This window comes from Columba livia, chromosome 1, assembly GCF_036013475.1.
Source record: "Columba livia isolate bColLiv1 breed racing homer chromosome 1, bColLiv1.pat.W.v2, whole genome shotgun sequence".
Lineage (NCBI taxonomy): Eukaryota > Metazoa > Chordata > Aves > Columbiformes > Columbidae > Columba > Columba livia.
In genome coordinates this window covers 145563494-145588849 of record NC_088602.1, presented here as the reverse complement: position 1 = coordinate 145588849, position 25356 = coordinate 145563494, and the positions used below count along the sequence as shown (strand labels likewise).

The 25356-nt window shown below is 42.7% G+C and overlaps 1 protein-coding gene across 1 annotated transcript in view; it reads right to left on the bottom strand.

Annotated features, from left to right (window-relative positions):
- TMTC1 (transmembrane O-mannosyltransferase targeting cadherins 1) overlaps window positions 1-25356 on the bottom strand; it is a 150405-nt gene that overhangs the window by 111866 nt on the left and 13183 nt on the right. Inside the window, exons 3-5 of the mRNA XM_005500319.3 lie at window positions 23838-23911; window positions 22127-22303; window positions 19963-20163 (exon numbers count right to left, since the gene is read on the bottom strand). Of these exons, the coding sequence (XP_005500376.2) occupies window positions 19963-20163; window positions 22127-22303; window positions 23838-23911 (452 nt within the window). The remainder of the gene's footprint in view (window positions 1-19962; window positions 20164-22126; window positions 22304-23837; window positions 23912-25356) is intronic.

Here is a 25356-nt window from a genome sequence, read left to right as displayed (position 1 = left end):
CTTTCGGGGTAGCGACTGATCATTTTGCAGACAGAAAGAACAGCCTGAAAAGCTGTGAGTTCAGCAGCAAAATGGTAGCAATTACCCAAAGGCAGGAGGTCAGGGGACATCGCAATTCACCACAGGCTGCGGCAGGGCTCTATCCAAAAGGCCGACACACGTCCTGAGCAGAGATCCTCTCCATTTGAGCCACCCAGAGCGAGGACAGCATGGAAGCAGGAGAGCAGAGGAACCGAAGGAGCAGAGCTGTCTAGGCTTTGTTTCTTAACATAAATAGCTGCATATAAAAGACTTTACTGAATCAGAAATACAGAAGACTATAAAGGAAATCTGAAACCCCTCATGCTCGTCCATTTCCAGCTCTTTGAACCCCAGTACATAGCTGATACTGTGGCTGCTACTCGGAGGAGATACCATGACATCCATGTGTGGAGCCATCTACTGCCTGACAGGCACCAAAGGCACCTCCTTATGACAGAAACATTCCTCCCTCACATCAGGTTTAGAGACTTTACCACACAGTCTATTTTTGTTATGGACAAGAATGTTTTCAGATCAAATTTGTTTTCAAAACAAAGGAATTCACCTCCCCAAGCCTGCCAGGGAGCAGGGAGGACAACATTCCTTCCTCTGCTCTCAGGAAATTAAAGTTACCCGAACTGCTGGGAGGTGTTAAGAAGCCTCAGTCTCTTCCTGATGCCAATACTGAAAGGTGCCAAATGCCTTCACCTCACACTGCTGCCAGAGGATGGCAAAGGAGCCGAGCACCACACGTCCAAGCTCATGCGGAAAGTTTATTTTGTTTCCTCTGAGCCAGAAACACTTCAGACCACTAATATATGCAGCTCCAAGTTATTTCCTCTTCAGCTTTTTTTCCTTTAAGCTAAAAAGGAGCTGGTACCGTTGCTGAGTGATGGGTGTTTCTTAGTGCAGGGCTGGAACGCCATTCCTCTGAAGCTGTTGCTCCACAGCTGACGGACAGAAAAACCCAGCCCACACAGGACTTTTCCCTCTCTCAGCAGCAACCTAAACTACGTCCCATCACAGAATCACAGAATGGTTGGAAGTGACCTCAAAAGATCATCTAGTCCAATCCCCCTGCCGGAGCAGGAACACCTAGATGAGGTTACACAGGAAGGTGTCCAGGCGGGTTTTGAATGTCTCCAGAGAAGGAGACTCCATAACCCCCTTGGGCAGCCTATTTCAGTATTCTGTCACCCTCACCATGAAGAAGTTCCTTCTCAAATTTAAATGGAACCTCCTGTGTTCCCGTTTATAGCGACTGCCCCTTGTCTTATCATCAGTTGTCACCTAAACAGACGCTACAGTATTGCCCAGTGTGTCCAGAGGCCAGACGCAGCGAAGGAAAGCCCCAACTTCACCTACGGGCTGAAGAAAGGTCAGTCAGCCCTGGGGTTGTGCCAGGCATGAGGATGACTGCCTACACACCTTCCAAGGGAGACAGATTATGGAAGTGCCCACCCTTCCCCTAGGGATCCAGCAGCCCTTTTGCTGTCTGGCCAAAAATGAGCAAATCACCCCTGCTCAGTAAAAGACACTCTTGTTACAGGACTTTGTGGATGGAAATTCATAGCAGAGACAGCAAAAAAGACACAGATCCCTCTGCGAAGCACACTACCAGGAAGGAAAGACAACCATACTCTTCTTAAGCTACGATTCCTATTAGCTTTGCTTACAGGCTACATCACTTTAACACAATCATTCAGACTGACACAAGGGGCAAGAAACATCCCATCAGCATGGAAGAGGAAACTTATCCAACATGCTCATGAAAAGGGAGTTGTGGTCTCCAAAAGGCCTAATATAATGAGAACTATAATGCCTCTGGGAGTCCAGAAGAAAGCAAGAAGCAGCAAGTTTCTTGACTAACATGATGCGAAAGTGTTGATACTTAAGTTTTAGGTACAGTTTAAATTTCAGTTCTCGGCTCAATTATAATTGTTTTGCACTAGTGTACAAAACAGCATAAGCATGAGCCACTATCCAAAATAGCTCAACTTTATTTTTCCTGTTTGCAAGTTGCCAAGATAAAGCAGGAGGTTCTTTACTGCTTCATTCTCCTATAAAGAGACCTTAAACATATTTTGTGGGGATACTCGTGGTATGTTTTCTATCCCACACATTTGCAGTTGCTGATGTTTTTTGCTCTGTGCTTTCTCAAAATGGCTGCAAGTCAGAATGAAAAGCATAAGTTTCTGAAGCTGCTGAGATTTTCATGGCACTTGACCAAAGGAAATAAACAAAAACAAAAAACAAGCAGTCTAAACATACCCTTCTCCTTGGCAAATGCAAAGGCAGCTTCTCTGGAGAGTCTCAGCCGTTGTCACTATACAAAGCTTGCCTAGACAACACCAGTAAGAAGGTTATTACTTTATTTAGTGACAACCCATGGCAATATTTCTGTGTCCCATCTCCAGAAACACTTATGTTTTAAAAGGAGTTGCTGCTGGATTCTCACACTTTAACACAGTTTTACACTTTTGTAGCTCACTTGACAGTCCTTTTAGTTCTGTGCATCTACACTTTAACACACAGGCACACAAAGGAAGGAAGACCAAAACAGATGCACAAATGCAAGGGTTAAGTGGGCACAAATTGGCCATTGAGGCATTTAGACTGGGAAAACAGAGCTTTCCAGTCAAACTTGTCAGACTGTGGAGCAGCCTTCCAAGAAGAGCCATAGAGACGATCCAACTGGACATGAGGCAGCACTGAGCTAGTCTATGAAGTGGATTAGATAACAGAGGACTATGTCTGATTGATGAGCTGAGTAGTCCTTACCATCTGATGTTCCTCTGACAGAACAAAGAAGGTTACTTTAAAAAGTGACCACCTGCAGAATATCTTCTGGAGTGCATTGGTTTATTTAGGTTTTGAGCTTTTTCTTTTACTGAATCAGAGAGTATACCTCTCTTCTTTCTAAAGCCACAGCAACTCCCATCAGAGAAGCTATTTAAGAAAATAAGCATTAACAGATTGGAAAAAGCTTTTTAAATTAATGCTCTAAAATTCACCAAGCCAAGTTTAAGAAGGTGAGAAGAATCCCACAGGCAGGCTTAGCAAGTCAGTCAGATCTGCACTGTTAGCCATTCACTAAGCTTGCAGAGGCCAGAGTCTTGTCACAAGGATACCAGAGATGCAGAAACCTCAGCTGTACAGAGCACAAATAGAGCTAACAGTGATCGACACCAGCTGTTTGGTCGCAATGACCCAGTAATCATCATGATTATGTGTCCCAGTTACCGGGGGACTCTGCTAGGGGGATTAGCAGGTCATGATCATCACACTAAGCTCTACTCAAAAGGGCATTAAACGTGAGGACTAAACGTTCAAAATAATTTCCTGCTCAAGTACTTCAGTGTTTGGGAGCCCTAATTGGTAGAGAGCATTATCGCTTCCGAGTGATTGCGCCGGGAATCCCACAACTCAAAAGCAGGCCCTGGGAGCACCATCTGGACTCGCTCAAGAGCCCTGCAACCTAATCCTGTCGAAAACTAAAGTCTTCTTCAAATCTAACTTGGGGGATGACCATGCCATATTCCCAGGACTCCTGCCTCCCCAGAAGCCTCCTCCATGTCCTGGCAGAATTACCAGGGAGACAATAACACACCAGAGCACACTTCAAACCACCCCACTAAATCAAAGTCAGTAACCTCAAACTCCGGGCCATGCCAGGGAGGCACCTTTAATGATGATACAAAACATCTCTCTTGATTTTGATCCCTTTTTCAGGCTCTCATATATGTGTTTTCTTCCTTAATAGTTTTTTAAAGAAGATATTAGACGTAAGATCTGCCACCTATTAAAATATAAGCTTTGAAGGTAGAAAACACTTCTAGAAATTATCTTGGGAATCTTGCTGAACTTTATCATATTTGGAGTCATCATTCTTTCCATACAAGTGTGCACTTCATTACCTAGTAATGGAACAATAATTGCTCTTCAGTTATGCAAGATGCACCTCTAATTTGTAAGGGGTTTCTGAAGAGGTAATGACAGATGCTTAAAAAAAATGAAATGTGAAAATATGAAACTTGTTATGTAAAAGATAATTGTATCCATGGAATAGTCTGCCACTTGGTCACAGTCTCTGCTGGTATAAAGGAATGATGCTGATGTTCCATCTTATGTATTCTTGAACAGTGACCCTAGAGCCAAATTAATCATATTACTTTGTGCTTTAATCTGACTAAATCTCACCAATGAATCGTCATCAGTGTAGGTTAACACCTGACATACCTGCTTTCCTGAGAGCTTCCTGCACACTCTAAGTGCAGAGAACAGACTTCAGCAGAAATACTTCCTAATTATAAAACATAATGAGTGTGAAATAAAGATACATGTCTATGTTTTTGCTTGTTTCTAAAACTAGATTCAATACAAAACCTGCTAGGAACTATATTGTGAGGGACAATCTTGTGTTAAAAAAGATGATTTATCCAAATTTTCTCCGTCTCCTTTACTCAAACTTTACTACTGTGAACAAGGGCTCAGCACAACATTTCAAAGAGCCCATGTTCACTCGCAGCCCTTCCACACAAAATGTCAACTCCAGACTCTGGGCACTTGCATTCACTGAGGATTCCATAGCAATGCTTGTAAGATCAAGAGCAGCGCACCATCCAAATGTCAGCTGTGTGTGCAGATGCAGAATCGAGTGCACCTCCTCATATGACTAATTTTCCAATTAAGACTGAAACAGTGTTGTGCTAGAAACACAACAAACACATGGGAAGATCTCGTTGTTGCCCCATAGGGATTTATTATCAAAGATACGCTAATTTTTCTTTAATCTACTTGGTTTTACTCAGCAAAGTACTGACTTTTACAATATGTAAATTTTGCACTGCAAAAATTAATTGTATTTGACTGCTTTGAAACAGTTTAGCATGACAACCACAGGAAAAAATTCAAAAAGAAGATTGGCAAGGGTTTAGAAAGCTTCCTTCACTTACTCCAATTCTATGCCACTGCAGACCTATTATTAGCAGGACCTAAACTACCTAATCTGAGACTTGTTCAGGTCCCAGTACATAAACTGCATCACAATAGCAAATGCTTGTTATTCATACCCAGAGGGAGCCCAGACTTCCACTCTGCCTGCAAGAACGATAAAACAACTATCACAGACTGCAAAACTTTCAGCTAGGAGAGCCCTGTTTAATCTAGCGGAAAAAAAGACATAATGAGATGCAGTGCTTGAAAGCTGAAATTAGATAAATCAGGCCAGAAGTAGGCACACATATCACTGCAACCGTCCACCTAAAGATACCTCAAATACTCCACCACATCAAGTCAAGTCAGGGCTGCGCTGCCTCACTGACAGATGTGCGACACAGCTCAAAGAGAAATGCAAGCTTCACACAGTAATTCTTAGACGAAGCTCTGTCTCTTGCACCATGCTCCAGCTCAGATTAGATGGTCATAAATGGTTCCTCTTGACCTTAAAAATTTACAGTGACACTCCTAGTAATGGTAAAAATGTCTTCAAGGAGCTGTAGCTCTGCACAACCCTCAGAGACTGCAAATCGCGTGACAGTTTTGTGCCAATAGCCCGTGTCATTTCCATCTCCTACAAACTGTCTGAGGGCCAGTGACAGAGCTGGGCCGGACAGCTGGCATTTGGGAACCAAATTTAGTCCCTTGCTCCTTGGTTGGCAGCAGCTGAAAGAACACTAAAAAACCACCATGTACCTTAATGAAGCAGCTCCCCGCAAAACATCAGCTGCCTGACAGTATCAGGGACTTTGAAAAGAAAGAAATCCAGGTCTAATTCACATTTCCCAGCAGAAAGTTGCTACAATGTGGTCTTCATAAAAATGGCACAGCAGGAACGACAAAAAAATTCTCCCCTCTCCAAATAACTAAGCAATTTAAAAATAGTTAATCCTGGAAGCACTCTCAAAAGATTAGCTGTGGCTCAACAAACTTTAAAGATGATCATTTTTAATTTAATTTAAAGTTGAACATCCTTGTGTAATAATGGCAGAGATGAAGGACTATTAGGGAATAATCTTGTTTATGGATCAGTGAACTCAGAAGATTGCCAAGACACTGTGAAGCATATTCCTTATTCACACCTCATAATTAACTGAGTGCTCTGCTGAGACAGGAAGCTGCAATATTAAAGTCATCTTCGTTATTAGAAAGCTGCTCATTTGTGCTGGGATGCCACTGAGGGGTTCTCATTGAGTTCTGGCATTTCCAAACTCCGGGGAGAAAGCACCTTCAATCCATTAAAACAGCAGACTCCCAAAGTGTAATGGAGGGCAGAGAAAGCCTTTGGTCTATGACAAAAACATGGTTTGTGCAGAGAGAAAAAACACCTCTCTCCTTCCCTAATGCCATCTGGGAGTCTTTCTTTTTTAAAGGCAATTGAAAGAAGAAAATGCAGCTCTCTTAATTAATTCAAATTGAAAGGCACTTTTGGTGGAGTCAAGAGGCCAAATCAGATCAAAGTAAATAATGCAACAAATAGTGACATGAAAACCCTGGCACAGTAGCTATCATGGCTTGCACTGCCTACATCTACATACTTGAAAACAACAAATGCTGAAGCTTTCAGCTTGTAGGAAAAGGGAGAGGAATAGGGGACTCTATTTTTTCAGCAAATTTTAAGTGAGAAATGGTTAATTTATCCGCAAAAACTGGAAGACTTTTGCTGAGGTAGAGCTGCTTAAGATTTGGGAAATCCTGGATTAAGTCTCTGCTTTATGACAGATTTTGTTTGTGAATTCAGGCAAACGCTCAGACTTTCTGCCCTTTGGTTCAGAGGTAACACGTCTCCCTGGCTGATGGAGCACAGACACTCGGATGGAGAGGACACCAGCTATGACACCAGCTGCAGCCCCTTTGCACTGTAACTACACCACGGAGAAGAGAAAACCGCTAAAGCAAACAAAAAGCAATGAGAAGGACTCAATCTTGTGGGCAGCACACGAGCTTTGCCCAAGCCAGGTTAACTTGGAGCTATTACTCATCTCCAAATAGCGGTTAAGAAAGGGAGGATATATCGTAAACCTATATCTGGGTAACTTAGGCCCAGATACAGCTGCTACGGAGTTTGATGGTGTCACCTCTGGCCCTGAAATCAGCCTGGGCCCACCTTAGCCAAATTCAGCGTCTTGCTCCAGCCCTTCCCATGTAATCAGGAACAGGCCAGTTGCAGGATGCTCTTCAGCCAAAGCCAACACACAGGATTCAAAACGCAGCATTAAAATATACCCAGATTTTCTATTCATGTTTTTACTGTACATCTCAATTACCTACACAGACTGCAGTCAGAACAAAATAATATATAATAAAGAAAACAAGGGTGGTGCCATAAATCAGCACAGAAAACACAGCTTCGGAATAGCATAAGCATCCGTCACATTTAGAAAGAAATTGAACATAAACAACAAGCAATAATACACTAAATAAAAATTCAAGGTGTCCCTGCATCCAGAGTACATCATGTTATTCCAAGTTGTCACCCTCCCCTGCCCATTTTCCAAAAGATCTAATAAGAAGTACAGGAAAGGGTAATAAGGCTCATCAAACACAAGGAGTCGCTTTTCTCTCCACCTTGGAAAGGCAGAATATATAAAGATACTATAAAATTATGAAGGGCTTGGGGCAGTGAACCAGATAAATTACTTTCTACTTCTTATCACACAAAGTCAAAGAGCTCCCAATGAAATTAGCCGTTTTCAAGCAAGATTTCTTCATACAGTGTGCAACTAAGTCACAGAACTCATTGCGACAAGATGTCCTCAAAGTCAGAGGAGAGAAGTGCTCTAAAAAGGGAATTAGGCAACTCCACAGAAGACAGGGTCCATGGAGAGTCTTAAACACAGTGCTCCAGATAAAGCATCCAAATCCATAGACTGCACCACTGAATGGCACACGTTCAGCATGCACTGTGAGAAAAGATAACCACATACTGGCCCCATTCCCGTTCTTTTCTTCTCTATAAGCATCCAGTAATGACCACAGTCAGAAAACAGATACCAGAGCCAGATGAACCAGTGTTTTGATATGGTATTCCCACAATGTTCTTCTATTGTGTTGAATATACTGATATGAGCTCCACAGACCAATCCTAATATTAAGTAAAAAGAGTTATATTTTTTTTTCCTGAAGAAGTATAATGCGGAAGTTCCTATATTCATATTCTTGCATAGCACTAGACCAACTGCATTTCTGGCTGGAAAGTTGTCCATCATCTCCAAAAGTTTATATGGGCAACAAATGAAGGAATTTGGTTTCCCATATTGAGTAATTCCCTGATGGAGATACCATTCAGGATCATAAGCAGGGTCACGATAGTGAATCCACAGTACATCAGCCAAGATCAGCAAAGGAATGCTGATCTGTAATGGACAGATTAAAAAGACCAGCATTAGCAGCCACTGAAAGCACAGACTAGGTGACAGCTTTCTAAAGATGAAAATTCCTGATGCTTGTACCAAAAAGATTTATAGTCTAAGCAATTCATCATCTGAAATAAATGCATGACATAATTGACACTGGAAAGAATGGGGGCAAAGAGGGAAAAGAACAACAACAAATGAATTGAGCATACTACCAAAATACAAAAGAAACATCTCTGCTCCAAACATTTACAGATAACCCACAGACACTGCAGTGATTCAAGCTGCTGTCATGAGATTAGACAGAGATTATGGTAAATGCAATTAAATAAAGCAACATCAAAATATTGCAAGAGTACCCAAGCCCACCATCTCACAGCTGCTTTGCCTCTGCAGAAATATCCAAACATGGTCTTGCAAGAATGATACGTGTAACACTGTTGTATGGTCAGATAAAACTGCATTTTATGGGAGCGAAAGAAAGGGAATGTTCTCTCTCCCACCTCTGACTGATAATTACTCTTTCCCTGAATTTTATTTTGAACAATCAATAAAGTCCTTGTCTCCATGGAAAACAGAGAAAAGATGGTTTTTCCTTCCAATTTTCCCTTCTAAAATGAACACCCAGCAGGCTTGCTGGCATCTTTCACAGATTAAAATGAGCTGTGTTTTATTCCATAGTTTCTGTACCAGTACAAGCAAAGTGCTACCATAGCTGGTTTCAAAGTACAAATTTCATGCTTAATATTTCCTTACTCTACAGCTTATTTGCAAAAACAAGGGATTCATAGGTCACAAAATGAGAGATTTGAGCAGACATTCAGCCCCCAGCCTGAACAAAGGACCTACAGCAAACACGCTGCAAACCAAAGCTTTAAACAAGGTTAAGGAGGTTAAAAAAAGTAGAACAACAAAAACCACAACATATTTCAGTGGAAGATTTTCATTTAAGCTGCCCCATGACCAGTTGCAGCAGGTAATGAGAACTCATAAGGCAAAGCAGAGCGTGGCCAGATGCTGCGAGACCTGTCAGACCTGGAAAGCAAACACCCCATAGCAGCAATCCAAGCACAAACCTTGTCTTTCAAAACTCACTTCAGCCAGTACCTGAATGTCAGCATGGACGTTTGGGAATGTGGAATATGCATTTACAAGGGTCCCTTCTGTGCTGCAGCTTCCTGGACATTCACGTTTTGGAAATTGCTTAAAAGAACAGCGACAGCGACTCTCCTGCAGTTGGGAGAAAAAAGTGTGTTCCAGCATTTCCAAGCCAAGTAGAGGATTAAGGTTTTTAATGCACTAGTTGGAAAAGAATATTGGGATAACTGAATTAGAAACGTGAAAATGGATTTACTACTGTTCTTCTTTAGATTAAGTTGAAGATTAAGTTTCTAGTCAGGGAAGAATCTATTTGTCTTGGAAAGCATACTAGGAGGATGGGAGAAGCTTTAGACATGCTAACAGATTTTGTCTTTTTAAACCCAGTATTAAATCTCACCAGCTATACTAATACCTCACTTTTTTTGTTTGTTTTTTTTTTTTTTTCATCAAAGTAAAACTCATCACACAACTGGAACCATCCACCTCAAGTTGTATTTGATGAGACAGGTGTCCTCATGGTTTTGAGCAAATGACTGCTTGTATCAGTCTGTGAAAACCTAAGGCCACGTAACTTAGTCCTGAGATTGTGCTGTCCTTCACTTAATACCTGCTGTGATTACCAGGTTCACAGAGGAGACACGGACCAGCTCAGAAAGCATCAGTCCTTAATGAGGTAGGCAGTTACAGCTGAACCCTTCACTCCTGAGAACAGCCTGAAAGTTTCTGCTAGATGTGCAAAAATGTGCCTGGAAATCAAAGATGTAAGAAAGAAATTGTTCAGTTAGATTAGCTCCAGGGAAATACCTGCAATAATCCGGGTATCATCTATCTTCAGGTGTTGTGGTTTGGTTTTTATATTTTCTGGGTGACTGAAATAGCATTCTGTGTCAAACTAACCCAGATTTACTGCAAGGAAAATGATCTGGCAAGCTATTAAGGTTTTTCTGTTTCTCAGCCGCTGTTAATTCCTTGACACTGGTTTACAGGGTTTTCAGACAAAGCCAATGAACACAGGCACAATGCTATTTCAAACAGGGGTTTAATGAGACTGCCATGAACTGTGAATAGAAAGGCAGTCCTGTGAAGTAAAGGGAATGAACAGAGTCTCCTGTGAGTCAGCTCTGGGACACAGACTGCACCTACAAATTGGGGATTTCCAATTAGCAACACAGGGAACAGAAGAGGCCGACAGACAACGAAGTGACTGCAACTGCAGGGCTTAAATGCAACTCCCATTAATGAGAGAAAAACAAACAAACAAAAAAACCTGAAAAAAACAAAACACAACACTCCCTCTGCACATGAATGAATAAGTGATCAGCATCTTTCAAAAGATGGGGAAGGAGAAGAAAAAAACCAACCACATTCATTAGCTTTTCCTCCTGATGACTTTTTTTTGCAGTGTGGTTCTTCATCCCAGGCACAGTTTCCACTTATGAATTCACAAAAATGGATTTTTATGCACTAAATGAAAGTCTAAAGGATCTTTAAAAGACTAAAAAGTCTCCCCCCACAAAAAAAAAAAAAAGTAGCTAAAACATGTTAAGTCATCAGCTAAGAAAATATAATCAGTCTTGGCCTTTTCTGACATTAAATGTACATGAAGCCAAAGTACATCAGTTTATTTGCTGCTTACTGAAATAAACAGGGCCTCTTGATACTGTCACATGTTAACAGTCCAGGGGATATTGTTTACTTTGCACTTCCTCCTCAGAAGGATTTAAAAAGAGGGAGAGGGTTGTTTTTCTGTATCACAGGACAAAATGCACTATCCAGAACGGCAGCTAAAATGATCCAACGAAGGAAGTCAAATTTAAAACCCAGCCTCTTTTATTCAAACAAGTGCATGCAAAAATGCCTGCTTTTCCATGTACAAATTAAGGCAAGAGTGCAAGCAACTGTGGCGCTGCACCACCCTGACCACCAGGGCAGAGCAGGCTCCTGGCTTTTGCCTGGCTCTCCACGCTCCCTCCTCCTCAAGCCCAGGGAGAACTCCTGTGTTATGTATAGGGTGGAGGAGAGCTGAACCCCCAAAGCTGGAGAAGAGAGATCAAAAAGAAGCCAGGCTTTGCTGAGAGCTGGAAAACCCCAGAGGGGCCTTGCCTCCTGGCTGGGCAAAGCTCCCACAGCAGAAGATTGAATCTGAAAGATGGGAGGAGTGGGGACCACGTGGAGGATGTGATGTGCAGTACAAGGACATAGGTGGAGGCCCTTGAATTGGCTGGGCAAGGACTTTGGGGCTAGGAGTATAGGAGGGACCCTGGGAGAGGCAATTAATCACAATAGCTTTTGAGGAAAGCAACAAGATTCAAAAGGCAAGGATTGGAAGCAATTAAATGACTACGGAGAAGCAAGCAAGCAAAGAGATGAGGGCAGGCTGGAGTAGACAAGGCAGGACAACAAACTGGGGAGAGAGGAAGGAAGGGGCTGCCAGAAAAAACTGACAACCCAGGGTTTATTCCTCTCTGAGTCACGAAGGGAACATCATGTCATTGTGCCTCCTCAGCCAGCAAATACTTAAGGGGAAAAGTTCCCCATCTCTTCATGCTGACTCCTATAGAGCACAATCTACTGCTGCCACCAGCCAGTCTGCTTCCTCATGCAGTCGATGCCAATTATGTAGATTCAAAGGTTTCAGTCTAACTGTTCACACCCATGTGCTTCCCCACTGCAAAATTTCTGGCTATTCGCTTTACTTGTTTTGAAAAGCAAGGAAATTACACATCCAGAAGCTATGCCAAAAGTACTTTAAAAGATTACAGACTGAAGCAACAAACTGTGAGGAAATACCAGCACTTGGTAGTTTGTACACAGAGAAATTATCGAGAAGTTGTTAATCTGTCTCAGAGCAGGACTTGAACAACGTGAAGTAAATAAGGCATTGGGCCATGCTCTGGACAAGGAAGAAACAAAATATTGAATAGTTGCTCATTAAGTGAGCACCATCCATTCTGAGCAATAAACAGGGCAGGGATCATGCGGATAAAAATGGTATGTGATAGTGTAATCAAAGACTGTCATGATATAAATACACAACAGGGTCAAAATTAAATCAGGCCTTTCTTGCTTGGTGAGTGCATAATTTTGCAGCCTAATGATGTCTAAACATGCGATTTTGTGTGTGCATGCAACATTAGTCATCACCATACCAAAGTGGTGCTGGTTTTAAATAAACTTTAGTTATCAAGCAATGAGTTCAGTTACTTGTACTGAAACAGCACTTGCAGATTTCAAAGATTAAGACACATAATGCCACAAGCACGCAGAAGAAAGATAGTGCTTGGCTTTTTTTGGGAGGAGTCCTAAAACAACAACCGCTTCGCACAAGTGGAGGTGGAAGAGAACCACGCATTACTGTGCCTCATCTTCCAGCACACGCCATGGGAACAGAGAAATGTAATTATTTTCCCAAGATTGCACAAGGTTTCTCTTGAAGATAGTCAGAGGCCAGAGCACGTAAATCCTTGGCTGAATCAAAGGCTTTAAACATAGTGGCACCCACCTCATGTCTTTCTAGGCTCTAGCAGAATCTTCTGGTGGCTTCAGGTACTGTCTGAACCTGACAATAAATATCATCATTGACTGCAGACAAAGAAAGAGATTCATGTATTGTTGCTAGCGAACATTTCCTAAAAAGACAGGACACAGACACAGAAGTAGCTACAGCTATTGCTCGGACTCACAATGGAAAGATGGTCTAAAGAACTCAGTTCAGAGAAGAGTAAACCACAGGCCAAATCCACCTCTGCAATACACCTCCCCAAAGGGGGCCAAACTTCATTCATTACTTAAGCTTACTAAATAGCAAGAATGGCAGATGCTTAGCAAACCTGCTACAAATAGAAAAAGCTCAGAACACCATAGCAGCAGCATCCCACAGTGACCAGGATAACAATGACACTTAACTAATCTGTCATCTTTCAGCACACACTATGCCTTCCTGGACCTTGGGACTCAGGGCCCTACTTGTCTTTTGGGATGAAATTGTGTTGTCTTATTCTCAGTTCAGTGTTAAACATCCACCTCTCTCTTTACTAAAATCACAGCCTATAACCAGCAACAATTCAGCCCTTCTTTTTTCTCCTTTCACACAGAGGCAATCCAACATCAGCCTTTGCTCAAAGCACCACAGACTAGAATCTTGCTTCTGTATTTTCAAAACCTCACAACTCTCAAGAGATCACCAGTGAGAGAGGAAGGAAAATCCCAGGCTGGCTCCCTTGCTTAATGCTCCAGGTTACTCATTTTGCTTCCCTGAAGAAGGAAATCATTTTGACTGCTAGACTCCCAGACCTTTTTCACCACACACTGAATCCCAAACCAGGCCACTGTCCTGGAATTTCTGCACTAATGATTACTGTAGTGTTTGCAAAGCTCTATATCCTTTCTTCGCTATTTTGCTGTTGCACAGCAAGGACCCCTTAGGCCAGCAACAAGTATCAAGGTGTTTCTTCTGTTGTACATTTGATCCTGACCAAAATAGTTATAATAATAGTTACCTTAGTGTGCTCTCAGAAGCATGGAGTGCTTTTCACTGCTGTGCTTTGTGTGTGTACACAACCGCCACTGACCTTCAGGGTATATGAGTGAAACTAAGAACAACTTATTAAAGAAAGTTGTACCAAATCGAACAGAAAGCGTCTTCCTCACACTTCAATAACTCAGGCAGTTCCCTATTCTGAGCCACACCCTCCTACAAAACTCCATCTAACAAATTCAAGAAAAGGTATAAAGGTTGCACACGTGAAAACCCATCTCTGGGAAACCGGTCACACTATTCTGCCTATATTTGTTATTAATTTAGGAAGCAGCATTACACTGTGTGGCAAGGGGAAGCATTAGAAATGCAGCTGAGACTTCTGCTTTTTGAACAGGAATTTCATGTTGAAGCAGAAACATGCTATACTGTCAAATTAGTTTTTTAGGAAAAAAAAAAAAATCATTGCTACACAAGAACTGGAAATAGAAGCACCCAGTGAGAAAAAGCCAAATCAACAGCAAGCAATTACTACGTAGTTGCATGTTACATCTACGAAAGGTTTTCCTCCCCTCCCTCTCCATTCTTCATGCTGGAGAACGGCATCTGTTTCAGCTCAAACACTGGCCCGGCATGCTGTGCAGAGACACAGGGAAGATACATTATGACCTCAACATACTTTTCCTTATAGTGTATCAACCTTTGGGCCAGCACAGCCATCCCTGGAATGCACCACATTCTGCAGAGCCTTTCCATTTTCCTTCCCCTGCTGCTGCAAAAGGAAACAACATTGCTCCAGGTTTAGTCATCAGATCACATTTAGCCCTGCTATAGCCTTCAGGATTTCATTGAATTTTGGATCAATGTGGTTTTGTGCCTAGATCCCACAGCGTTAACAAGCAGTGAGCTCCCTCTGTCTCTTTTGCACATACACAAGACATTTAAAGTGACACCACTGGGCACAGCTCCAAGCACACCTGCAAGTTCTTCACTCATTATGTCACTTGGGAAAAAAGAAAAGAAAAAGCAAACAAACAAACAACACACACACACTAAAAACCCAGAGGGAAAAAAGGAAGGGAGAGAGGGAAGGGAGAGAGGGAAGGGAGAGCGGGAAGGGAGAGCGGGAAGGGAGAGCGGGAAGGGAGAGCGGGAAGGGAGAGCGGGAAGGGAGAGCGGGAAGGGAAAAGAAATAATGCAACAGTTTATTTACATGGAAGATGGCAGCATTAAACAAGCCTGTCCTAAAGCTCAAGGTGATGGATCAAACTCATAAGAGGTCGTAGTTACCTCGTTTCGGTAGTTTATGCCAGTATCTCCCAAAATTGCAATAATCCACAGTGATAAAACCCACTATTTCATCCAGGCTAACTCCTGAAGGCACCTGAGGCTGCAACCCACACAACACCTGAAGAGCAAGTGACAATAAAAAACAAACACCCCTCTGCACCAAGAACTTACATAACTAGCTTCAGTTACTGCTAATTAGACTGATTCCCTTTACTCCTCCATTACATTTTCCTGCATTTTTCAGTTAGCTCTAGTAGCAAGACACATAATACATTATTATTAAACAGAAACCTAATTGACCATATTACAAGTACTTAAAAGTACAGATTAAGCAGTGCACAACTACTTTACTCTAATGAAGACCTTACAGCTAGCAACCTGGTGCACTAGATAAGGCACCTGAAGCTACTTCACTATGCCAAATCTGCCCTCCAACTCCAGAATTTTTGAAATATTGAAAACATTTTCCCCTCCATTTTGCCATAGAAGAGATCTACACAAGTCAGAGAAACATCGGTTACAGAGGAGGAATTGTGTAATTGATTTTGTATATTTGACAGCAACTTCATTTTTTTTTCCTGTATATTTTTTCAGCTTCAGCAAGGATTTACTTTTTTTTTGCTTGTTTTTAATATGGACTGGATTTCAATAGACCAATTGCCTTGAGTGCTTCCCACTTCATATCATATAATATGTCTATAGCACTGGAGAAAGACAACCTGTCCTGTGAGGAGTAGACAATTGGGAGTACAGGTAAGACTGCAGACACATGATCAGGCAGTGGCCACAAACCTCCAGGTGATGTGAACATCATTTTGAGAGTCAGTGACCTGCAATACATTGAATTTTGCTGTTCCATACAATCACAAGCATGCTCCATGTGGCTGAGAACTGAGAAGATCTCTTAAAATTGCAAATACTGTAGCAGCACTTTTTTTTTTTTAATACTGACTAGCAAACACTGACATTAGACAAGTAGACAGTGGTCAAATTGCCCAGGCTCTATGAGACTGTCATTTCACAAAACACGAAATTACTCAGCCTTATCCTGCCTTCAGAGTAAAAAGGAATTCAGAGCAAGGGAAAAACTAGCAGAGAAGGTTGCCACCGGTATTTTAGAGAAGTTTCATTCAAAGCAGCATCCCAGGCTGTCTCCCGCAAGGCTTTTGGGCACAACTCTGACACATGTGTGCGGCAGCAGGCTTCCCACTCAGCCCCGGGGACCAAGCCAGCTCTACTCTGGGCATCCAACACCAAGACATCACACAACAGGATGCTGCAAGTGCATCGCACACAGCCAGTCACTGGAAAAGAGGAGCTGAGCAGCTTACACCACGAGAGCCCCTTTTGAAAGAGAAAGCAGCTCTGTACATGCAAAGCTTGATTTGCCACGTGCAGAAATGCTTCACAACACCCCAAGAGGCAGCTGTTGAAAAGCAGCGCCAGCTGGCAGCAGCGCGGACAAGCTCCCTCTGAAGCCGTCCCACGTGCGTGGTCTCTCCAACACAACTTCTGCAGCCTCCCCTCGAGAGGCTGGAAAACCAGAGGCTTTCACCTCGGTGTAAGGAAAAGACTTTCCCAAAAGCGGTGGCAGAGGGAGGGTGTCTGCAATAAGTATAAAGCAAAGGAGTGGGGGGAAAGGAGCAGTAGGTGGAAAGAAAGAAGCAGGGGTAAAGGAATCAAAGAATCACAGAATGTTAGGGATTGGAAGGGACCTCGAAAGATCATCTAGTCCAATCCCCCTGCTGGAGCAGGAACACCTGGATGAGGTTACACAGGAAGGCGTCCAGGTGGGTTTTGAATGTCTCCAGAGAAGGAGACTCCACAACCTCCCTGGGCAGCCTGTTCCAGTGCTCTGTCACCCTCACTGAGAAGAAGTTTCTTCTCATATTTAAGTGGAACCTCTTGTGTTCCAGCTTGAACCCATTACCCCTTGTCCTAAGACAGGAGACATTTTTTATATTGACAGCCTCTGTCACAGCATCCATCAGGGAAAACAGAAACAAGACCAAGTATCAAAGAGAACGAAAGCAGTGAAAGAAAAGTGGAAAGAGCAAGGGGTGCCACGGAGGCACCCTGAGGCTAGTTTAAGGGACAACAGTGTCCAAAACAACTTTTACTAAACCGGTGAGAAACAGGGTTTTAGCACTCCAAAAGTGACTTAAATACAGGTTCGGATATCAGTTGAGGAAAATTATTACGGGGCAGCAACTAATACAACAGGAGGTCCACAGAGCAAATGCACATGGCTTCACCAAAACAATGCTGGAGCCGTCTCTGAGTCCGGGAGTACACACTTCCCTGAACACGGTGTGGGATTATTTTTAAAGAGATACATGTACTCGTAGTGAGTACGGAAAGTTAGTACACTCGTGATTCTGCGAGGGTAAATTTATAATACACTCGCAATCCTGCGAGGGTTAATACACGTGCAAATGTGCATGGAATATTACACGTGCTTATGTGGAAGCACGGGAGGAAAATACACTCGCAATTGTGCGAGGAAATGATTTATACACGTGCTCATATTGAGCACGGAAAGTTATATGTGCATATGTGCACGGAAAGTATAAATACACTCGCAGTCCTGCGAGAAGTTTTACTTACACCCGTGTCGGCAAGGCAAGCGGAGTCTCCATCCCGGGGAGGGGGCTCTCGGCGGCAGCATCTTGCTCCTGTATATTGCGCTCCGAGAGATCCGCAACAATGGGCAGAGTCTCAACAAGAGTCCCATGTTTTATTGGCTGATCAGATCTGACTGTAGGCATTCTAGAAGCTTCTCTGCACCCCCACACTGGCTGTGGGTGCCCCTGAAGCCTCCAAACATCCCCCACACTGGCCGCAGGTGCCCAGCGGCTCCCTGGCGCCTCAGCACTCCCTTCTTCTAATGGCCCTGGCCAGGGTGCTCTGGGGCCAAACAAAAGAAGCTGTTAGCCTCAAACAGCAGAGAGAGGGAGATGTGCCTACTCCTTCCATACTGAAGGAGGGAGGGGGAGAGAGGGGGGTTTGCATCCTGCCACAGCTGCAGCACCAGCATCTGTGCTCAGGTTACTCCTCCCCACCAGGTCCCTAAACCTCAGAGGCAAGATGTTAAACAAAGATTTTGGACAGCTTGTTCTGGCCTGGCATGTCAGAAGGAACTGGGGTCACCCACTCTTTCTAATTGTTCTGCCATTTGGTGATACAGGAGAAGAAATAAATTCAAATGAACAACTTTAGAAGTTGTTCCCAACAGCCAGAAGAGTCTCCATGCTGGAGTAGCAAGTGCTTACCCCTTCTGAAAAGTCTTAACTTCCTTACCATTTTTGTGTCACAACTTCCCACACAAACAGGCAACATGACCAAACCCACTTCTCTCTTTGCTAAAAACAAAACCAAAACCCCAAACATCCCCAGGTCAATCAACCAGACAAAGCACCTGCAGAGCAGAAGCTCTCAAGTAGGTTGAACCACTTAAACTACAGGTAGAGGAAACAGACTCTGTGACCTGAGAAGTTACAGATCTCATGTAAAATCTATATGCCATGAATACGGATGCAGCAAGAAGATCACTAAAAAAAAATAATAAAAAACACACAAAACAAAAAACCACACACAACATGCATATAGCTCCTACTGAGCTAAGTAATGAGGGGTGTTATGTGGCAATAAACCACTCTTTTTCCTAGGTTTCAGGAGTGCTGCATGGGGCCCATTCAGGTGCCAGCTGTTACATGATCAGAGAACTGCAGCAGGTAATTCCTGATCTATTTAAGGAACACAACACTTTTTCTCCAAGGAATAGGCAGTGTGGGGGAAATCATTATTACAGGTCTCCAAATTAAAACATGCTGTGACCGTTTCGTAGTTTCAACAAAAGTCGGCAACAAAGGGCAAACTGGGCAAGGGCTACTGGGGAAATTGTACAAAGGCCAAGGTTAAAAAGAAAATAAACTTACATTCTGGCATGGATCTATGGCTGCTGAGTCACATTTACTAACTCAGTGTTGTCCCACAGGAATAAGGGCACCAAGTGCTAGTCCTGTGCCAGAGCGTGGCCCTGAGTCACAGCGAGGGCCATTCTTCCCCAGCAAGGTGAACAATTAACATGCCAAGAACTGCTGGACATGACCGGTGAAAATTCTTCTGTTACTGCCTGTGCCCATCTCTTACCTTTATATGTACATCCTTAAGCATAAAGCAAAAGTGAGCATCACCTCTGCTTTGGTGTATTTACAGAAATATGCATACACTCACATATCCATGTGTACATACACCCATGTGCAGAAATTATACCCACAGACGTGTATATCCATATAGCAGTATCACATAATACCCTGCTCACACTGCACTCACTTCACTACAGGCATTATTGTACACGTGCACATATTCTCCCTCTTCCCAGTCAAACTAGCATTACAGTTCTGGCTTTCTCAGCAGAGAAGCTGGGAAAGAGCATTGCCTAGCAATATCAGATTAGAACAGAAAGTCTCAAGACATGGATAGCCCTCAGATAGCCTCCTCTTCCCAAGCAGAAGAAACGCACTTTTTGATTTCTTCTTCCTCTTTCTTCCCTTGACCCTTCTCCCACCTTCTCCTCTCTTCCCTCTCCAGTAGCGTTAATAAAAATTACAGCACATTTCAGGAAAAAAAAACTACTAAAACAAAGTGACTTCACATTTTAAGGTAGGCTCAGCTGCAAACTAAACCACAACAAGAGCAGCAAGTAGCCAGCAGTACCTCCGAATGGCCCACATGGCTTTGCTGGGCACAGAAGGGCCACCGCTCTGCTGTTCCTCAGGTGATGCTGGGTGGCAGGAGCTCCAGGTGCCCCGGTGAGTGAAGCGATGCTTCCCGTTCTCCCTGCCTGACGAAGGGACCTGCAGTGAGGGAGAAGCCGCGGGATGCCGGGCAGGTCTCTGGTGGATCCCTCCATTTCTCCTGATTACGCATGCAGAGAATAGGGAAAAAAGAGGAAATGGGAAAAGGATTTAAGGATTTTTATTTTCCATGCTTACCTATCGAAAGGTTGAACACTACGAGAACAGCACAACATGGTATCTAACTACAACAGATGACATTTTATTTAATCCAAAATACAATCTTCATGTGTTGGGAGGACAATATTTATTAATTCCTAACTAGATCTAGAGGAAGAGACCCTACAGCAACAGAAGATGAGTGCTCCTGTATCAAGCTGTTCCCTAGACCTCAGGTAAGATGGGAAGCACTGTGAGGAAGAATATGGTTCCATTCCTATTTTTTTGCTGCAGAAAATAATTGATGTTTTGCCTCATTGAAACAGAAATCAAATCTGTACAGGCTGGAAGAAGGAGCAGGAGGAGATGAGTTGCAGTAACATGTAGAAGGCTGCTGGTTTTCTGCCTCCCCCTAAAAAAGTCAGATACAGTCATAAAATCCTGAGCATCACAGAGACAAAAAAGTGCACAATACCTGCAACCAGAGCAAATCTGAAAATGCAGCACATCTGGACTACAGAGCCTCATTCCTGCAAGCTAAATAACTGCTACATCTGGGCAACTGGATGCCACTGAAGCAAAGAAATAACCTGATAAGGCCCTTGGAATGTGAGATTGAGGGGAGAGAGAAGGAGCAGGGCACAGATTTTCCCCCAATTAATTAACATTTGTGTTACCTTTAGCCAGGCAGCTCCTGGAACACACCTGGCAGGCAGTAAGTGCAAGTGTTAACAGGCAGGCAGGCAGGCTATCAGTCCCCAGAAAACTCCTCCCTGGCTACTAGCCCACCAGATACACCATTACGATATTTATCAGGTCAAAATAGGAGGAACCCTTTGCCAATCCATCATACCTGCCTCCTGATTGCAATCGCTGTCAGAAGGGCCAGAGTGTAGGGGGGCCTGAAACCTGGTCCATTAGGACCAGGTCCATTAGGACCTAGAGGAAGGGCTGAAACAGGAGGGAAGCCACAATGCTCCTGAAAAAGGGGAGTCCCGCTTCTCCCTGCATTTGCGGCTCTCACATTGTGCCAGCTCTGGCACTTCCTGAATCCTTCTGGGAGCTGATTTAATTTACTACTGCAGAAACACAAATTCAGTGCCCTCTTTTTATAAAATAGATAGACTAGCCCAGGCAGGGGTGTGACAGGCTCCAGCAGCTGTGGGACAGCACCAGTGGGAACACAAGAAGTGCTGGCAGGAGCAAGACCTCCCATTCTCAGTGGCAGTCAGCTCTTACCTTCACTCCCTTGTCAACAGATCTGCACCAGGTATGGTTTGAGAGAGAAATGGATAAAAGACAGCTTCTATCAAACAAAAGACTTCTAACTTTTAATGGGGATACAGAATAGCATAGTTATTTGTGACACGAAGTGGGTGAGGGATACAAACTTCAAAGTATTTGATTTTTCTTTGGTGACTGCTGAGAGCTGCTAATTATTCAAATAATTCCAGAAATGGCTGGGTATTTTCCCTCTTTTTTCATCCTGTAAGGACAGAAAGGATCAAACCTGATTTTACTACTAAACCTCATATATTTCTACAACCCATGCCATTATGACTGAATAATCAAGCAGATGCTGCAAATGGAAGGAGCTAGGCCAGAGAAATGTTAAGATGTTGATGCTTCAGTGAGAAACCCCACAGAAAAAAATAAATACTAGTCTTGCCAGAGTGAACTGAGGATTGTAGAGAACAGTTCTTCACATCTGCTCTATTTACCCAGCAAAAGTTATCAGACAGCAGCAGAGTAAAAACAACAAAAAATATAGAATGAAGTCTTGGTGACTTCTAAATTTGCCAAATATGTGCCATCTGATTCAGCAGGGCAAGTCCATCTCCCACAATGCTGTATATAATAATGTATATTTTGCACACACAGGTGGCAACACTTGAAAAGCGCAGCAAGACTAGCAAGTTACTTACAGTTTGAGTCCATTGCAGGAGAGGGAAAAGAAGTCATAAACCAAGCACACACCAAACACAGTGACTCCAGTTTCTTTCACCAGCATTGCACACGTCCCAAGGAATAAACTAAGCAGCAAAAAGAATGGGGAGGCAGTGGGAGGGAAATGTTCCCCAACATAAAGCTGATCCACACTCCTGAAAAACAGATTTGACATAAATACTTTAACTTTTCTGTTCTTTTCATATTTACTACATTCACACAAATATTGAGGCACTTTTCCTTAATTTCTTAAGATCCTGGTAATAAGTAACACAAAAAATCTACACTATTCACTGATAAATGAAGAGAGGCTTAGACACAGGATGGGAAGATACAAATATTGAGAGGTGCAACATGAATTTGAGCAGAGGAAGAAAAAGACAAATGGATTTAAAACAGTCAGAGGAAGGCAGAGTAAGTACAATGACAGAAAGGGCAGAAAAACACCTGCTTTCCATCATTTAGAACACACATGCTTATTTTTCCTTATGTGACAAAATGCACCGTGCAAGCAAAAATTCCTTCATTCCACCCACACTCCCCCGGGTTAAAGATGTGTCCTAATCATTAATAGACTGGGCAGGGACAAGAGGGAGTGAGGCAAGGAAGAACCAAAATCAAACAAGCTGATCTCTGCAAAGTCACTACCCATTTTACACCTTTGAAACCTTGTGACTAAAACAGCATTGCAGATTTATAACTAACAACCCAAGGGGGACATAAGCAGTTTTTCCACGTTGCCATGATGGTGACGCAGTGCTATTTGTAAGTGAAACAACGCAAAAGGAACAGAAACCCCATCCAAGTAAAGCTATTTCTTATCTACACTTGTTCAGTTACAGTTTTAGGACACAATTCAGCAAACAGTGCCAAGTTTTCATCTGAAAAGAATGACTAATGGTCTAGATGCAATCCTTAACTCTCACAGACTTGTATTTGAGTCTCACAGTCACAGCACGTATTTTAAAGTCAGGCATGTGTCTTTTCTCCACTCTACATAGAGACAATTTGCCTTCCATCAAAAACATTTTTTTAGCATTTTTAGCTCTACAGGCCCTCCTCTAGAGTACAGTCAGCTGTAATGTCAATGGAATCATAGAATAGTTTGGTTTGGAAGGGATCTTCAAAGCTCACCCAGTCCAACCCCCTGCCATGAGCAGGGCCATCTTCAACTAGATCAGGTTGCTCAGAGCCCCGTCCAGCCCGGCCTTGAATGTCTCCAGGGATGGGGCATCTACCACCTCTCTGGACAACCTGGGCCAGGGTTTCACCACCCCCATTGTAAAATATTTCTTCCTCATGTCTAGCCTGAATCTCCCTTCTTTAATATAAAACCATTACCCCTTGTCCTATTGCAACAGGCCCTGCTAAAAAGTCTGTCCCCAGCTTTCTTGCAGGCCCCTTTCTAAGTACTGGAAGGCCACAATAATATCTCCCTGGAGGCTTCTCTTCTCCAGGCTGAACAACCCCAACTATCTCAGCCTTAAGAGGGGGCTTTAAACATTGACTTCTATTTTTATGTTTATTTGTTGTCACTTATTTGGCACTGAAGCTGGAAGCAGGGCCAGGGCACTGCTGGAGAAAGTACTAGTGCCAGCAACAACCAAAAACTGACAGGTTTCCCCTTTGCCTCCTCCTCAGGCCAGAGCACCTCATCATATTATTACAACTGATAGCAAGGATCCATACCTATTATAGGAGAGAAAAGCCAACAGAAAGAGTAGACAGGCCAGGACATCCGCTCTGCCTACTATACCTGTTACCTAAAAGGAAAAGAGACACACAGGTGTAAAAGCACAAATATAAAAGGCATGAGCATTCAGTGGCTGTTTTGGGTGATACAGTTATAAGCTTTTTATCTTTCAGCATCATCCTCTCTCAGCATACTGAATTATTACTTAGTGTAGGATATGCTCGGTTTTGTCTGCTGGATTTCCCACTTGGCAAAATAAATGAGTAAACCAAAAATTAAGTAATATTTTATGTTCTTATTAAAACATAATAAAGTTGCATAAAGAAATGCCAATTTTAGGGATCTGTTTTAATTTTGTATAGTCAGGCTCAAGAGAGAAACACGTCCAACTCCCAGAATAGAGATTTGTTAAAGAAAAAGACTAATGACAGAGCAACTCTTTGGAGAAGACTTATTATATAGAAAAGAGTTAATAATTAATATTTGAATAAACTTTATCACCAAAAAGTGATACAGTGGTATGTAATTTATTCTCTTTCTGAATAATCTGAGTTTATAAGAGTTTTTTCTACATATTAATTAACCAAATCTTTTTATAAGAAAGGGAATACTGAAGAAGAATGTATAAACACTCTTTTTACAAACTATTTCAATATTCCATTTCATAAAGATCTAAAAACTGCCCATAAAGCAAATAAAAGGCCCTTTGAAATTTTGCCTCTTTTAAGATTACATAATTAAGCTATATTCAGTGCTCTGGCATTTATTTTAACCTTTTTAAGTTCTGACCCAGACAAAAATAAATTCAAAGAGCGTCTCTTCTAAAACCTCCCTTATAATATAAAGCTGCATTATCAAAAGGAGCCTTGCTGATTAGTTCACACAAGACAGCACAGGGAGTAACTGTAAAGCTCATGGCTTTTTGTTATTAAGGTAATCTCTCCTCAAAAGTTCTCAGCTGCAGCAGCCGTTTCCCTCGCTCATTTACAAAGGCTCGTAAGGAGAGCCTGTGATGCCAGTGGTAGCTCAGCTAACGAGGGCATTTCTTTAAGTTCGGATAGCTAGACATTGCATTTCCTTCTCAAAGACAGCAAGGCTCATTTTATCTATAGAAACCGCACGCTAACAGATTGCAGTTTTAGCATGAATATGTTTTTAAATGTTTTACTGTAGCAAACAGAAAAACATCCAATGGGAGCTGTCGCCCTGTAAACTTACCGTGATGTTTATGAAACCAATAAGTTTTTTCTGAAGATGATACTCTTAGCTTTTAACTGAAATCAAGATAAATTAATCCACGGGTCACATCACTTCTATCTGAGAGATCTCATCCAGAACACACGCTAATGCTCCTTTCACTTTCTCTCCCTTAAATTGGTGACTATAGGAGATGACTCAAGGCATGCAACAATGTCCCAGCAGGAGAGCGTGGCCTCACCGAGGCCTTTGGTTTTGGAAGACTCGACATTTTCATCAGCTGAATGACAATCCATTTATTCCCAGCATCGCTGATTA